General features: G+C 58.0%; 4 protein-coding genes across 4 annotated transcripts; 2 read left to right on the forward strand and 2 right to left on the reverse strand.

Annotated features, from left to right (window-relative positions):
* Positions 1–275: 275 nt before the first annotated feature.
* On the forward strand, positions 276–1564 carry BKA78DRAFT_12178 (uncharacterized protein). The gene is made up of 2 exons (XM_066882447.1): positions 276–553; positions 628–1564. Exons 1-2 carry the CDS (start codon positions 411–413, stop codon positions 1367–1369), a joined length of 885 nt encoding a protein of 294 aa, XP_066749361.1. The 5' UTR covers positions 276–410; the 3' UTR covers positions 1370–1564.
* A 609-nt stretch (positions 1565–2173) lies between these two features.
* On the reverse strand, positions 2174–3187 carry BKA78DRAFT_12183 (uncharacterized protein). Its single transcript, XM_066882449.1, has one exon. It carries the CDS (start codon positions 2925–2927, stop codon positions 2370–2372), a length of 558 nt encoding a protein of 185 aa, XP_066749362.1. The 5' UTR covers positions 2928–3187; the 3' UTR covers positions 2174–2369.
* On the forward strand, positions 2853–5381 carry BKA78DRAFT_12224 (uncharacterized protein). Its single transcript, XM_066882454.1, has 3 exons — positions 2853–3185; positions 3232–3611; positions 3659–5381. The coding sequence occupies exons 1-3, from the start codon at positions 3083–3085 to the stop codon at positions 5297–5299; spliced, it is 2124 nt and encodes a 707-aa protein (XP_066749363.1). The 5' UTR covers positions 2853–3082; the 3' UTR covers positions 5300–5381.
* A 2236-nt stretch (positions 5382–7617) lies between these two features.
* BKA78DRAFT_348723 (uncharacterized protein) lies at positions 7618–14597 on the reverse strand (the record flags this gene model as incomplete). Its single annotated transcript, XM_066890683.1, has 2 exons — positions 7618–10428; positions 10473–14597. The coding sequence occupies 2 exons, from the start codon at positions 14595–14597 to the stop codon at positions 7618–7620; spliced, it is 6936 nt and encodes a 2311-aa protein (XP_066749364.1).
* Between the last annotated feature and the right edge of the window lie 954 nt (positions 14598–15551).

The raw sequence follows: 15551 nt of genomic DNA on the forward strand, positions 1-15551 counted from the left end.
ATATAACCTTTCCCTGCTACCCACTTTAATTCGTTCCTTATCCTCTCTCCCCACACTCGGCTCGCCTTCTCTCCTTTTCTTGGTCTTGGGCGGATGGATTTTGCGGCAGTCTTTTTCACGGATGACGCAGGAAACGTCATGAGCCCTGGATCGGAGTTTTCAGTCGGTTTTCGATTCCCTCTTCCTCATTCACCATACTTTGAAAGACGGAGTAGCGGCTGGTCCTGAGACGTCGACGAATGATACCACAAGTCGAGGGTAGGGTTTACGGAGCATCATTTTTGGGGCTTTTTCTTTCCCATCGACTCCACTTGAGGGTTCCTTCGGCAATGGACGGGATGGAGCACGTGAAATGAGGGTCGTTCTCTTTCTCTGGTGCTTTTTGTTGGGCTGGACACGGAGAAGGATAGATGGGGGACGCATGCGTGCGGAGGAAGAGAGCCGACTGGACTGGATTGGACCTACTATCAACTCGACGATGGAAAACCACAACACAACACAACACTAACAAAGAAAACACAAAAAATATGGGACATAGATATCCAATTGAGATGTATATGTCCTCACTTATGGCTCCTTTTTGCAGTGAATGAAGAAGTTGACTGACTGGTTGGTCGCAGCATAAAGGGTGGACAGACGGACGAGTCAGGCCCGGCTCCTTACGTCGACCTCAGGCGGTTGCTTGTGCGAGGTGCACCCTATGCGCTATTCATTCGATTCCATCATCGCAGCCCTACCGGTACCATCTCCTGGACACTGCCTCATGAGGTCATTCGCTATGGCACGAGCGAAGCGAAGTGAACCCTCAGGTCGTCAAGGCGTCAAATCTCCGCCTCCCGTCCAACTTGGACTTGCGCGAGCGCTCTCCCGCCTGCCAACCTTTTGTCGCTCGCCTCGGTTCCCAAGCTCAACGTCATCGTTCATCAACGTCACCGGTGGGTGCGCGCGCCCGACCACGCCTTCCAACAATCAACACTGGGCTGGCTCGCCGTGGTGCCTATCTACCCACACGCAGATCTGGTCTTGGACCTCGACCGCCATTGTTGGGGGATTTGAGGTGCAAACTCGGCCGCATGGCACGCGAGCCGTATGGAGACGGAGGAGCGGGCTCCGAGGAGAAGCGGGAGTGGAGGCTCTCAGAATAGGGGCGCCGCCAGCGTCCGCTCGCTTGCCCGTTGACGAGGTGCTAGAGTTGAGTGGCGTCCGGATGCACGTAGAAGCGAGCGCGCACGAGGGGCACCGCCTCACCACCTACCACCCACGATTGGGCGACCACTACTTGGACTGTACGACGCACGTACGACAGCAGCACGGGAACTTTTCGGGACGCTTGGCTTGGTGTCGTGGGCGTGGGAGGAAAAGGGCCTGAAGGGATGCCTGAGCAGAGGTCGCAACACAGCATAGCGCGGCTCATGGGGATCAGGATCGCATTCCAAGAACTTGGCCTCCACCCACATCTCGTCCATATGCTTTTGCGGATCAACCCCCGGCCGCGTCGTCGCGTTGAGGTGCGGCATGGTACGCCCGATGAGGCTTTGAGGCAGCCCAGCCCGCTTTCTGGAGAAACAGCGCAACAGCTCATTGTCACTCCACGCGTTTGCTCCCTGGATCCATGATCCGCCTTGTGACTGTGGCAGAGTCTCGGCCCCAGACGGGCAGCCAGCCGTTGTGTGGTTTGACACATGGCTGGTCCTCAGACCGCCATGATGGCGGGGCTGTCTCTCAGCCTCGACTTCTGGTATCGAACTGCCCAAGGCTTTAAACTCCACGACTAATCAAGAACATATCGCTCTGTCTTGCCTCCCGGATGACTGAGGCTACCCGTGTGTCTACAATGAGGCCCAGTTTTAGTAACACACCGCTATACTGACCATCTCTCACTCTGCTGCAGCATTGAAGTAGTCCACCGTCGATGCTCTTCGCATAAAGCCATCTGCATGGCTGGTCTGACTTGAAGTCGTCAGGGGCCCGGGACATCGGAAAACGATACGAAGGCAAAGGCTCAAGGCGGCTAGCTCGATTGCGCACCTCTGAAGACTAAAAACATGCATGTTGAAGTGGGCGATGCAGTTCCCCGTTCCTGAACGATCTACTTCCAGGGTGCACGGACATTGAGATCAGCACAGCGCGCGGTACGGTAGCGGCAACGGCAACACTGCCTGATCGAACGACGTGCGAGCTCCGACGGCTACCAAATCCGAGCGCGCGGCACGGCGGTACGATGTCATCCGGCATCTGGCTCGGGAAAAGGCATGAGGAAGACCGAAAGGGGAGAGTTGTGCTGATTGAAGGGTCTTCCGCCCCCAAGACAGGATGGAGCACAAGAGCGGATCCAACCCCGGCTGCAGTCTCATGGCCGTTTTGAGGCTTCACCTGGCCGGGCAGATGGACCTTGTTGCCTTTTTGGAGGAACCCAAAAGGGAAACTGCCCAGCTTGGGATGATGCGGCGTGAAACAAAAATGGGGACCTTGGTAATGGAGCAGGGGGTTCTGGAAAAGAGCAGGGAAGACCCAGCCACGAGCTCCACGGCTAAGGGGGAGACGAGGGTCCCAGAGAAATCATCGAAACGCTGCACCACCAGCAGACGACACGCCAATCGCGGCGGCATCGAAAAACAATAGCGACCTCTTCTATATTTGTTTGCCGCTGGTTGCCCATCTCTGATAGATCTGCACTGCTTGCCAGTCTGCCGGCCAATCACTGCCGGACCGCTGTCAGGTACCTTGCGGATCCGCAGAGGGCAACCTGGGGCCGCTGCGCCGGGCTCCTTCGTTTGCTCTGGGGCGGCAACACTCGCAAAAATACCACCGAACGCGGTGTCTGACGCCTTGGTGCCATGGCGCTCCACCAGGCAAATATGAAAGGGCTGTAGGCAAACAAGGCATGCCGGCGCGGGTGCAGCCACCATGGATAAGTACATTGCCATTCTCTCCGCGTTGTCGGGCTTCTCTTGTCTTTTCCCCAACCCTATCACGGAGGTTGTCCTTCATTTTCGCTCTCTAGCGTCCTATCGTTTTTAATTGGTCGTTTTACTATTCAGCGTCCTCTCTTTTTGCATAGTAATCAGACCTGTCCTTCATTATGATGCAGCGTTTTTCTCAGCTCGCTCTTTTGCTCTCCCTCTCACTTCCCTCCCTGGCACGGCCTATTAATGACACGCTCCTGAGCGAATATGACTATATTAGTAAGTTGCCCTACGCTTCATGACGAGCATCTGCTAACTGGTACAGTTGTGGGCGGAGGCGCTTCGGGTTTGACTGTTGCCAACCGGCTGAGTGAAGACTCCAGTGTGACAGTGCTTGTGCTCGAAGCGGGCCCTGCGGATCAGAATGAAGAATGGATCCGCGTCCCGTACTTTATGGGTAATGACCCCGACCCGCCTGCAGATGCCCTGTCTGGTCACTTGGATTACGACTGGAACTTTGGCACTGAGGAGCAAACCTACCTCGACTCCAAGACGCGACACTACCCCCTGGGTCGCGGCATTGGCGGTGGCACCCTGATCAACGGTTTCCTGTGGAACAGGGGCAATGCCGGCGACTACGACGAGTGGGAGACGCTCGGCAACGACGGCTGGAACTGGGACTCTATGCTGCAATATTTTGAAAAGGTATGCATCTCTGCCAAGTCCTCGTAGATGGAAGCTGATTGAAGTAGAACGAGAAATTCACCACTGACGTCACGGCTTCCGATGCCTCTTCGTACTCAATTGCGCCAGTCGATTCCAGTGTCCACGGTAGCTCTGGTCCTGTCAACGTCAGCTATCAGGACTACTTTTACCCTGGTACGCCAAAGGTCTATGCCGCTATGAATGAGCTCGGCGTGCCCACCGACTCTGCCGATCCAAACAATGGTTTGTCGGCGGGCAACTCTTTCCTTCCTATGAACATTGACCCCGTGTCCAAGACGCGCTCGGACGCCCGGAGAGCCTTGTGGGATCCCGCCGAGTCGCGGGACAACCTCTACCTCTCGAACGGCCAGTTCGTCACTAAGATCAACATTGAGAATGTCGCGCAGCCCGCCGACGAAGCCACCGTGGCCACCACTTCACGTGGTCAAGGCACTCACCCTGGTCTCAAGCTCAACTCGCTGGTCAACGTCCTGTCTAAGAACGTCAACATTTTCAACTTGATGCCTGTCGGCAGCCTCAAGGACCTCTTTGGTCTGAGGAAGGTCAAGCGTTCGCCCCCTCGGCCCATGCCCAAGCGCGAGAAGAAGGAGAAGCGCGCGCTGCCAAACGTCCGTATTACCGGCGTGGAGTACGCCACCGACGCCGGTGCCACGCGCCAGAACATCACCGCGCGAAAGGAGGTCATTCTCGCCGCCGGCGCCGTGCACACGCCCCTTTTGCTGCAACTGTCGGGTATTGGCGACGAAGCATTCCTTTCGTCGATGAACATTTCGACCGCCGTGGACCTTCCGGGAGTTGGAAACAACTACCAAGATCACTTCCAAATCGCCACTTACGCTCCCTATGGCAACGACAGCTTTCCCATCTGCGAGTCTTACGGCTCCGACCCGACTGCAGACGTGGCCAACCGGGAAGAGTTCTACAGCAGCCACACCGGACCCTGGACAGCCGGCGCCCCCAACGGCGTCGCCTTCCCCTCTCTGAAGAGCATGAGCACCAACTACAGCACCCTCGCCAGCAACGCGAGCAACCAGGCCAACGGCGAATACCTCGCCGCTGACCTCGACGACACCGTCATCGCGGGTTACGAGAAGCAAAAGGCGATCCTGGCTGCCAATCTGCAAAACGCCAACCGCAGCCAGTACGAGATGCTCAACGACAACGCCGGCCATCTCACCTGGAGTCTGATGCGCCCATTCGGCCGCGGCCAGATCCGCATCCGCAGCCGCAACCCCTTCGACACTCCCGTCATCGACCCCCGCTACGGCAGCAACCCGGTCGACCTGCAGCTGTTTGTCGAGGCGCTGCGCTTCAACCACCGCCTGCAGGCCACGAACGCCATGGTCGAGCTGCAGCCGTCGGAGAGCTATCCCACGAGCGACCAGGTCAACGACGACGCGCAGCTCATGACGCTCATCAAGGAGGGCATCTTCACCGAGTACCACCCCGTCGGCACGGCGTCCATGCTCCCGCTCGACCTCGGCGGCGTAGTCGACGCGCGGCTCAAGGTGTACGGCACCCAGAATCTGCGGATCGTGGATGGCAGCATCATGCCCATGATTCCGGCCGCCCATTTGCAGGCGTGCATCTACGGCGTTGCCGAGAAGGTGAGATTGAGACGACTCCAGCCCCCTGCTAACGGACTTGACTGGTCGACCAACCCCTGAGTCAGCTCACTGACCCAACCATCTTGCACCAGGCTGCCGACCTCATCAAAGCCGACGCCTCGTCCTCGTCGTCGTCCACTTCGACACCCTCGGCATCAACACCCGCGGCGACACCCACTCCAACATCAACAACGTCAGTCAACACCACCACCACCCCACCCGCCTATGCATCCACCACCACCACCACCCCATCAGCCTCAGCCACAAACTCGCTCGCCAGCCTACTAGACGGAATCGTTGACGCCGGGCAGGACTTGATTGACTCACTCGACGACAACGCCAAGGACCAGATTGGCGACTTCTTGGACGGCCTGGATGGCAGCAGCAGCAGCCAGGGATGATTGATGATCTTTTGTGCGAAGATGAGGAGTGATGCTGATAGAGGATCGAAGCAGCAGTGGATGAAGAGTGATTGCACATGGCTGACTGAAGAAGGACGAGAGCAGGAGGAAAAAGCATGTTGTTTTGTTCTTCTCGTTATGCGTGTCACGGCCGTACAGTACAGGAAGGGGAGGTTCGAGGCAGGCAGGCGTCTTCTTTCGTTTCTTTTCTTTGCGTCGCATTTGCGACAGCGGCGGTGGCGTCTGCTTCGCCGAGGAGATTTACATTCGTTCTTGTTTGTTTTACAATAAGGGGGTTGGAGATGAAAGACGTGAGCGGATTGAAGCGCAGATGGGGGAGAAAGGGGAAGGAGATGTAGAAGGGAGGAAGCTGCATGTAACGCCAAAGGCATAAAAAAGAAGAAATGTTAATGTTTGAACCCGCATATCGGAACACCTTTGGATTCATCTAGCTGAGCAGTGACGTGATGATGCTCCGAACTCCCTCCACATGTGAACTCTCGCCCCTGCGCCATCGAGAAAACCCGTCAATTGTTCAAGTCTCGCGATCGAGGGTCCATGGAAGACGGTATTACTCAGAGGCAAGGAAGGGAGGGCCCTTGACTGAAGGAGCAACACAACACCAAAAAGACAAAAGACTTCTCCCCTAATCTCTGCCGACTACTATACAAATCCGATGGGCTCGAACTCGAACTCACAATGGAACCCTCCGGGAATACCCGGAAATGATCTTGACCGATCATCACCTGCTAGGTGTAACAGGCGGGGGAGCAGCATCACGGCCAAGCCACGCACACGGCGGCCCGGCTCCCGGGGGGTTGTTGGGGGTGGAGGTGGGTGGGGTTTGGGGCTTTTGTTGTGGTGATGATGATGGTGGCTGAGAGAGTGTTTTGGCTGGGAGGAGGGCAGGTTTTTTGGCTGCAGGTGGTGTGTGGTTGTTGTCGTTGTGGTGTTGGTGATGTTGCTGCGTCGAACCGTTGCCGTCGCCGCCGTCACCTCCTCACTTCAACACCAACCAGTCGCACATAGCTTCTATCCTTTGGCAAACGATTGGACCTGGTGTCAGATGATGGCTCGCTCTTTGGATTTTTTTTTTTTTGAAGTCAGGAATTTGGCTAGGGGCTGTGAATCTGCGCTTCATGATGACGATCCTCGTCGTTTTGGTCTCTTATGCTGCTGCTGCACATCTAACCATCCAGAGCAAACTTTCTGATCAATTACCCAACCTCCAAGAGCGGGGGGCCCCGAGTCTCTCAATGCGCCCGCCCGCCTGTCCTCTAGTTCCAACACTTCTTCTTCACCTTGCCGCATCTTAAACAAACACACGGACAAGCGGGGAAAAAAAAAAAAAAACGACTCAACGAGACATACTCGAGATATTCAGCAAAAGTAAATGTTGTGGAAATTTGGTCTGCCCCATTTGAAAACTTTTCTTGGGCATCGGCCCCTACTCAATCAGTCTGTTGACGTCTTTACCGGGTCACTCGGTCGCTGCTCGCTTTGTATTTGCTCGACGTCAAGTCGGGAAGGAGACTTTTGTTCCTGCATTGCTTGGGTTGTGCTGTCCCCTTTCCATTCCTTGTTCGGCATGGAGGAGGTCAAGTCCTTACTGGTGCACAAGACTCAACTGTGTAAGTAGCGGCCGAATTGGACATTTGTCCAACGTTGCCCTCTCTTTCCGTCAAGGTCACGAACCACATTCTGTGCCGGAGGGGCATGTCTCAATCAGAACACTCCAGACAACCTACACGGACACATACACATACAGCAGTAGCACGTGACACGATATGAGCTCACGAATACAAAAACCGCTAGCCGGCTCAAGTAGCTGCGGTAATAAACAATGGACTTTGAATCGATCAAGACAGAATCCACACTTTTCACCACCTCCCCTTATGAATATGCCATCTTCGACATCATCTCTGCCTTCTTCCTCTCCTCTTCCTCCACCCCCAAGTCTCGATAGTACGGAGCCGCCTAAGCTTTCCTCGGGCCGGGCCCAAACAAGCCGCTTCGACCGTCGCGACCGCCAAAGACATCACGATCGCGTCGACGCTGCCACTCCATGGCTTCGGCTTGTGCTTGGTGCTGATGCGCCTGTTGGTGCTGAGCTTGCTGCGCTTGCTGCTGCTGGGCCTGTTGATGAACTTGCTGCGCGTGTTGTTGGGCTTGCTGTTGTTGACGTGCCGCAGACATGTGGTACGAGTCTGCTTGTGCCTGGGCTTGACTGGCGCGCGCGCGGTGATGTTGATGCTCACGGACTTCGCGGTCGCGGTGCTCGCGGTCTCGACGCTCCTTTTCTGTTACGACATCGGCATGATGTGCCGCAGCAGCCGCATGCGCAGCGTGTGCGTGATTCCGGCGCAAGTGGAGGTCTTGCTCAGCGGCAGCAGCGTGCGCAGCAGCCGCCTGCTGCTGTTGCTGCTGCTGTTGGACTTGCTGCTGTTGTCGTTGGGCGGCTTCGGCCTGTTGGGCGTGCTGTTGGGCCGCCTGAGCCGCAGCAACTTCTTCGCGGTAACGCTGATCGGCGTGCGCTTGCGCTTGAGCGTGCGCGTGTGCTTGAGCGTGCGCAGCGTGGGCATGCGCCTGCTGGGCCTGCTGGGCTTCTTGCTGGCGCAGATACTGGGCTTCTTCAGCCCGAGTCATGGCCTCGAAACCACGCTGAGTGGCCGAAGGAAACGTTGGCGGGAAGTTGTGATGCGAGGAATGGCGATCTTGCTGGCTACCAGGGGGCGGGAGACCGAGCTGCGGGCCCGCAGGTGGAGCAGGGGGAGGCGGGTAGGACATGTGGCTGGTCGGCGTGTGGGCAGAGCCGCGAGAGGGACCTTGGACGCCGCCTGGACCAGCAGACGGGTAGCGAGCAGCGGCCTGGTCCGCCTGGGTCGGCGTTGGCTGGCGCAAGTAATGCTGCTGCATGATCGCGTCGTGGCGATGCACTTCGGCCTGTGCCTGAACTGCTCGTGCTTGAGCGAGCGAGTGTGCTTGGACCTCACGGTCGCGGGCTATCTCATACTCGCGCTGCCTTTCCTGCTCCATCAGCGCCCGATCCCGCCCGCGGATCGTCTCGTATGCCCTCTCGTCGGGGCGCGAGTACGAAAGAGTCCGGCTGTGCGCTTCGTTTCGTCCGATTTGCTGGGCGAGTTGCGGCGGGACGGGTTGTTGGATACTTTGCGGGGGAGTCATTTGAGCATAAGGATTTGATTGCAGGACGGGTCCTGGGGGCATCTCCCTCGCAGGACTCGGAGCCGCAGGAACGCCGTGCGGTATTGGTGTAGGAGCCTGCTGACGGGCGGGCTGGGCATGCGAGTAAGAGGGTGTCCGAGAGTGCGCGACAGGAGTGTGTGACGGCGTCGGCGAGTGCATATTCCTTTGCTGCCCATTCAATTGAGACAGCGCTGCGCGGTGGTTGCCCGAAAACTGCCGGGGGCCCGTATCAATCGTCAGCGCTGGCTGCACCATGGCGACAGGATGCGGCGAGCTTGACTGCGGAGGTTGTGAAAAGGACGGTCGACCCCAAGCATCACGCGCCGGCGGTGGCTGAGATTGCTCACGAACAGGCTCCATGGTACGACGCGAGGATGGTGGAACCGACATTTGCTGAGGCGGCGGTTGCACATAGGCAGGTCTGGCGAAAGGACTCCCAGGCTTGGGGGACTCCACAAAAAGCTCTCCTCCCCGGTGGTATGCAGGTGAGCTGGACGCCATGGAAGCCGGCGCAGGCGGAGGCCCTGTCTGCCGAATCGGCCTGCCCTGGGCCGAGAATGGTCGTTCTTGTGGAACTTGACGCTCCTCCGACTTTGGCTCCTTGGGTTTTGCAGGCTCCGAGGAGGTGGGATTGAGCAAATCAGCCAGATTTGAACGCCTCGGTGGCTCTGGGGCCCGAGCCGCAGGCGCAGCTGGTGGTGGCGCTTGCGAAACAAAAGGCGGCTGTGGCTCCTCTCTCTTGGGAGAGGACGGCCGAGACACGTGGTGTTGTGAACCTTGAGCAACGGGAAGTTGGGTCGGTGTCTCGACAAGATGCCGGAGCGGTGGGGCCTGACGCGGAATGGCAGTGAGGTGCACTGGCGGTCGAGGCTCGGTGTTGGGAGTGGGGGGATCAGAACGGGGATCGCGGAGGTGCTGCGCGCCTGTTCGATAGCTGGGTTGAGGATGGAGGGCAGACGTGACGGGCTCGGGCATCACTTCTCGCTCACGATGCTCGGCAGCAAGGCGAGGATACCGCTGGTCCTGCATGGGCGGCTGGGGCATGCCCTGACCAAATGGCATCTGTTGATGTTCTGGATGCATTTCACGCATCGGCTCAGCCTGCTGCCCTCGCACCTCGGGTTGGATCAACGGTGGACGAGCAGGCTCTCGCTGAGAAAAGTAGCCCCTGGCTGGACCACGGACGTCGTGCTGCGGTCGACCAAAGCCATGGTGTGCCGGCGCGGTTGCAGCCGGGCCAGACACGGCTGGTTGGATTGCTGCCGTCGACATTTGGGGTGGTGCAGCTTGAGCCAAGGGGGGAAAGCGGGAGAGCGTCGTTGGATGGGGAGAAGTCGTTTGCGGAGGCGCTTCTGGCTGCTTTGTCGGAGATCGAGAATCTTCGACATTCTCGATAGGTGTTGGTGCCAGCGTACGAGGAACCTGGGGCTGCGAAGTATAGTCACGGCGCTTTGTCGACGCAGTCGGCGGAGGTGGCGGACCCAAGTCTTCTCCTCGTTTTCTCCTTTCGTCGGCAGCCTGTGCAATCTCGACCAACTCAAGATTCTTACCAGTGTCCGTCTTGCGAGTGTATTCGTTTTTGACCTGCACACGTTAGAAATTATCATCAATGTTGGAAATCACCTCACCATCGCAGGAGTCTTAGTCCCCATCTGCCTCGCAATGGCGCCAAAGTCGGTACCAAAGTATCCCAGATAGTTGCGAAAGTCGGTCGACTCGTTGACAGACCAATAGCTAGACATGCCGCCAGCACGAGAGTTGGCAGCACGCGCTCTTGGTCGCTCGACGGGTTCTGGTACACCTGCAGGATGCAACATGTGCGCTTCTGGGCTAAGCAGAGGCATCTCGAGCTGAGGCGTTGGCAGCATGCCAGGGTCTTCCGACGTACGCGGGAGATGTGAAAGATCGCCTGGTTGCTCTGCCTGGTAAATGTCCTTGATATCCCGGTCCATCTTCTGAGGAGACGCAGACGGCGCTGGTGCCAGATTTTGAGTTCGCGACTTTTTGTTGCCTTTCTCCTTGGTCGCTCTTTGCCTCTTGGTTGGCTTCTCCGTCGTCGGCTCAACCGTTTCGCCCCGAGTCGAAGTTCCTCGCTGGCGTCCTGGCGTGGGCGTTGGTGTTGCGTGGTCTTGCTCTTGGACTTCCTTGTCGCCAAAGGTGGGCGCAGCGGCACGCCGGGGTCTCCCTCTTTCCGTTGTGGTAGCTGGGGCACCATCTTCACCAGCAACATCGTCTTTTTCAGTGCTGGCAAACGGAGGCTTGGTCTTGCGCGGGTTGGCCGGGGCCTTCCGCTTCCCTTTGCGCCTGCCGGTGGGCGGCTTGTATTCGCCGTTCCATTTGGTTGCGTAGTAGTGAGCAATGCACTCCCTAAAGTCGCGACCGGGAAGCGCACTCGCAATCTCGCCCCAATCCTTGGGAGTCAGGTGGTACGCGACCACGAGCGCCTTGTGCTCCTCGGGCGTAAAGTCGTCGTCGGGAGGCTCAAAGCCAAAGGTGACAATGCCCTTGCTCGGTTCTCGCAGACGGTTGGTGTTGACAAACTTGGTGCGCCGCAACTCTTCCTCGGGAAGCATGTCGGGAATCGGGGCCTGTCCGCCCGAAAAGGGGTTCTTAGCCTCTTCCTCTCGTCGCTGCTTTTCTTTGCGCTCTTCCTCTAGTCTCATTGATTCCTTCATGATGTTTTCCAAGTCATAGTCAGTGACATGCCGTTGCCGAATCGTGGGCTGATTGCCGCCTGCTGTTGGTTCAGTAGGGGAGACTGCCGTTTCTTGCTCTTCCGTCTTTTCCTTCTCTTCCCGGGCTTCAAGTTCTTTTTCACGCTGCGCCGTCTCAAGTCCCCATTCCTTGTACACAAGTTTGAACGTCCTCAGCGCAGACTCCTGGAAGTCCATCTCCGCTTGGTATGCCTCTGATAGCTTGCCTCTGATGGACGCTAAGATGTGGGGCTTCAGGCCAATAGCCTCCTGGTCCGGATCAGACAGAGGAGTGGGAGGTCCGCGATGAAGGTATGGAAGCGATTGCAGTTGCGCATCGGAAATGGAATCTTCCGAAGTCGAAGAGACTTCATAATCTTCCTCCATCCTATGCGCAACCAAGTCTGGCATTTCCACATCTTCTTGCTCATCCGCCTTGGGCGTGGGAAGCTTCGGCCGTTGAAGTTCAGGCACAGGCACAGGCTCAGGGACAGGCTCGGGCTCTGGCTCAGCAGGGGTTTCAATGACTGGCGACGGCTTGTCCGGTTTGGCTTCTTTTGCCTCTCCCTCGTCCTTTGCGTCCTCCATTTGCACATCTGGTTCAGGCGCTGGATCTTCGACAGCTGGCTGGTCGTTCTTTTCGGGCTCTTCGACGGGCTCTGCAATAGGAACAGGCTCAGGCTGCACGACTGGTTGCGGCTGCGGAATGTGTGCATCGGCGACGCGCGACAATCTCAACAGGGAACGCAGTGGGGCAGTGAACCGAAGGCTCGCATGTTCCAAGTTCTTCAAACGAGCTTCTAGACGGGACTTTTCACGCTCAAATGTGATTTTGCTTTGGAAGAAGTCTTCATCATCAAGATCCATCTCATCTTCGTCTTCACTGGCCTCGTCGGACTGTGATTCATGTTTTGATAGCGGTGGTGGAGGCGAATCCTCCTTCTTGATGGTTGCAGTAGGGTCCGAAGAGGCAAACGCAGAGTTGCGACGGGCGATGGAAGACGATGGTTCATCTCTAGGGCGAATCTCGCCCGCAGATCTCCTTCTCTGGGCAACCATTTCGGTAGCAATCGCAGGGGACGGGGTCGCCGGTCCAGACACGGGCGAGCCCATCGGAACCGCTGGAGACCTTGGCCTTGAAGACGAGGCCCTTTCTTTTTCAGATCCATCATTGTCGCGCTTGGCGGGCACGACGGGGCTAGGGCGGCCATAACGTGGTGCATCAGGTCGAATCCACTGCAGATTTCTGCCAGGGACGCCCATCATGGGCGGTCGAGCATTGTTTGGTCCCAAGGCTGCGCGTGGCCCAGCAGGTGGCGCGCGGTCTGCTTTAGGGCCAGTTGGAATAGCTGGCCCTGCCGCAACACCCGGACCTGCTTGAAGCCCTCTTGGTGGAGTGTTGAATGGAGCGGCCGCTCTGGGCCCAATCGGGATATTTGAAGGCGGAGCACCATCGCGAGGAGGACCAAGTGGAGGAACAAGACCTCTGTGTGGCTGTTGAGGAGAAACAAGCCCACGAGGACCAGTAGGAGGAACGGTGGCAGGGAGCCGAGGCTGCAACGCTGCGGGACCTGTCGGCGGTGCAGCTGGGGGCGACGGCGGACGAGAGTGAGGCTCGGCAGACGCAACCCGTGGAGCTGGGGATGGTGCCGGAGGAGTCTCGATTCTCGATTTGATCAATTCCTTGACTGGACTGGTTGCCGGTTCCTCTATGGGTTTGTCTGCTGGTTTCTCGAGTGGTCGTGAGGCTTTGGGTCCTGTCGGGGCGGTTGGAGGAATCGACGGCGGAGCTTTGAGGGTACTCTGAGGAGGTTTAGATGGAGCGACTGCTGGTGTAGGTTGATGCGGCGGGGGTGGAGGTCGCCAGACGTTGGAAGTAGGAGTGCTAAAAGTGGTTGCAGGTTTCTGAAATGACGCCACCGAGCCGAATGCAGGGACCTGTGGGGCCGAAGGCGGTGGAGAGGACGCTCGTGGTCCGTACCGGTCTCGCGATGCCTCTGCACGGGCGGCGATGTACTCTGGCTTGTCCGAGCGAGTTTCTTTTGCCGAAGCTGGCTCCTGCGCCACCGAAGTTCTCCTGCTGGGTATCAAGTCTCTAGTGAGGTCCGGTGCTCCTGGACGATCCGAGTTGTTGGAATGGCCCACGGATATCGAAGAATGACGGGGACTGTGATGCGAATTCGAACTCGGCGTGGGTCCATATCTTCCATCGTTGACGACGCTTGCCCGGCGAATGTCTGAATCTCTTGGGGGGTCTCTCTTGTAGCGATCCACCTCGCGGTCGTCCCTGTAGAATGGCCGATCATCGTCCCGTCGATCGAACCTACGCTCGTCTCGACGGTCGCTGATGCGGTCATCCCTAGAGTCCTTTTCCCACCTTGGGCGAGGCGATCGGCTTCGTGGCCGGAAAGAGTTCCTGTCGGCAAAAGATCCCCGTCCACGTCCACGATCATCCCAATCACCCCGTCCTCGTCCTCGACCACCAAAGCCTCCACGGCCGCCGTAAAATCCAAATTGGCTGGAAGGCGGGTCGGAATAGTTGGAACCTGCAGATGGAGGGCCGTCTCTTCCACTTCTTCGTGCGCGGTCGATGTCCAGCTCTCTTGGAAAATCCCTCGAGTCTCTTGAGTCCCGCGAATCCCTGCCCGGAGATCTTGCACGCGGCGAGAGGGCCCTGTCGCGTCTGTCAAAATGGCGATCTCGATCAGATCCGCGCCAGGACGACCCCCCACGTCCGTCGCTCAGCGGGGGAGCATCTCTTAATTCGCGATACTCGGAACGACCTCCAAAACCGCGGCCTCGAGGGCCCGCAGGAGCAGAGGATCCACCGCCGGGTGGCGGACCCCGAGCCGAATCGGCGAGTGCCTTGGGTCCTCGTGGAACGTCGCGCGATGCGGAACCGCTGATGGAGTCGGGGTAGGTCCGGGAGCTGCTGGAATCATCATTTCTCGGCACAAAGCTGGAGCCATGTGCGGCTGATAATCGTCTGTCGGTGTACCGAGGCGGGGTCCGGTCACGAGAAGTATACCTCGAGTCGTTAGAGGGGTATCTTGATGACATGCTCTGTCAACAATGACGTATGCCTTGAAGAAAGTCGCTGAATGTCTACTCAGAAAGGCGACATGTATCCTACATCTTGTTGGTCAGTGACTGCATGGGGCAATGTGGTTGGCTAGAGTGTACGCGGGCAATTGTAGACACGGCTGAAAAACCACCGAGGGAAAGTTTCAACAAGCATCGAGTCCGCCAGGGCAGCAAGGTAGATGGCATGAAGAGACAAAAGAGCAAAACGAGGCCGAGGGAGTGAGACACGTTGGAGGGCGAGAACAGGGCGCAATGGGCTCGTCAACGGGTTGGGCGAGAGACTCACGCGGATAGAGATGGTGTCGTCGAAAGGTGTGAGGTTGTTTGGCAGATGGGCTAGTACCAAAGCGGACTAGGGTGCCAAGCGAGATGTCGGGGCCCGGGCGTGGTGTCTGGAGATGCAACAGAGCGGAACTGGAAACCCCCAGCCGGAGCGGCCGATGAAGCTTCAGCTGGCCGCCCGCCTCGGGGCAGCGTCAAAGAAGCAGTGAGCACTCTGCAGCGCCGTCGATGGTGATGGCGAGAGACGGGGCTCGAGATGGGCGGATTTGCACACCCTGGAGGGCTATAGGTAGCTTGTCGTGGCGGCTGGCTGTGCGGCTTCTCGAAGGGGCGGGGGTCTGGGGCCTGGGCGGTGGGCGGTGGGCGAGCGGAGGGTGGAGCGAAGAGGCCAGCAGGTCAAGAGCGCATTCGGGAAGAGTTGCAAGGGGTCGAGTCGTGACGATGTCGAGTGGTGAGGGTTGGCGTGGAGTTGGTGGAGTTGGTGGTGGGAGGAGAGAAGATTGGAAGACGGGGACGGAGGAGCCATGCATCGCTAAGCAACACGCAGGCGCAGGTCCCTACCTTCAAAACTTCGACTTGGGGGAGTTAGTCGTGCCTCCCCCCGGCTAGGTTGCTCCTTCCTTGCATGCATTTGGGCAAGGCCGAGAG

Source organism: Phyllosticta capitalensis, assembly GCF_038381095.1.
Source record: "Phyllosticta capitalensis strain CBS 128856 chromosome Unknown BKA78scaffold_1, whole genome shotgun sequence".
Classification (NCBI taxonomy): domain Eukaryota; kingdom Fungi; phylum Ascomycota; class Dothideomycetes; order Botryosphaeriales; family Phyllostictaceae; genus Phyllosticta; species Phyllosticta capitalensis.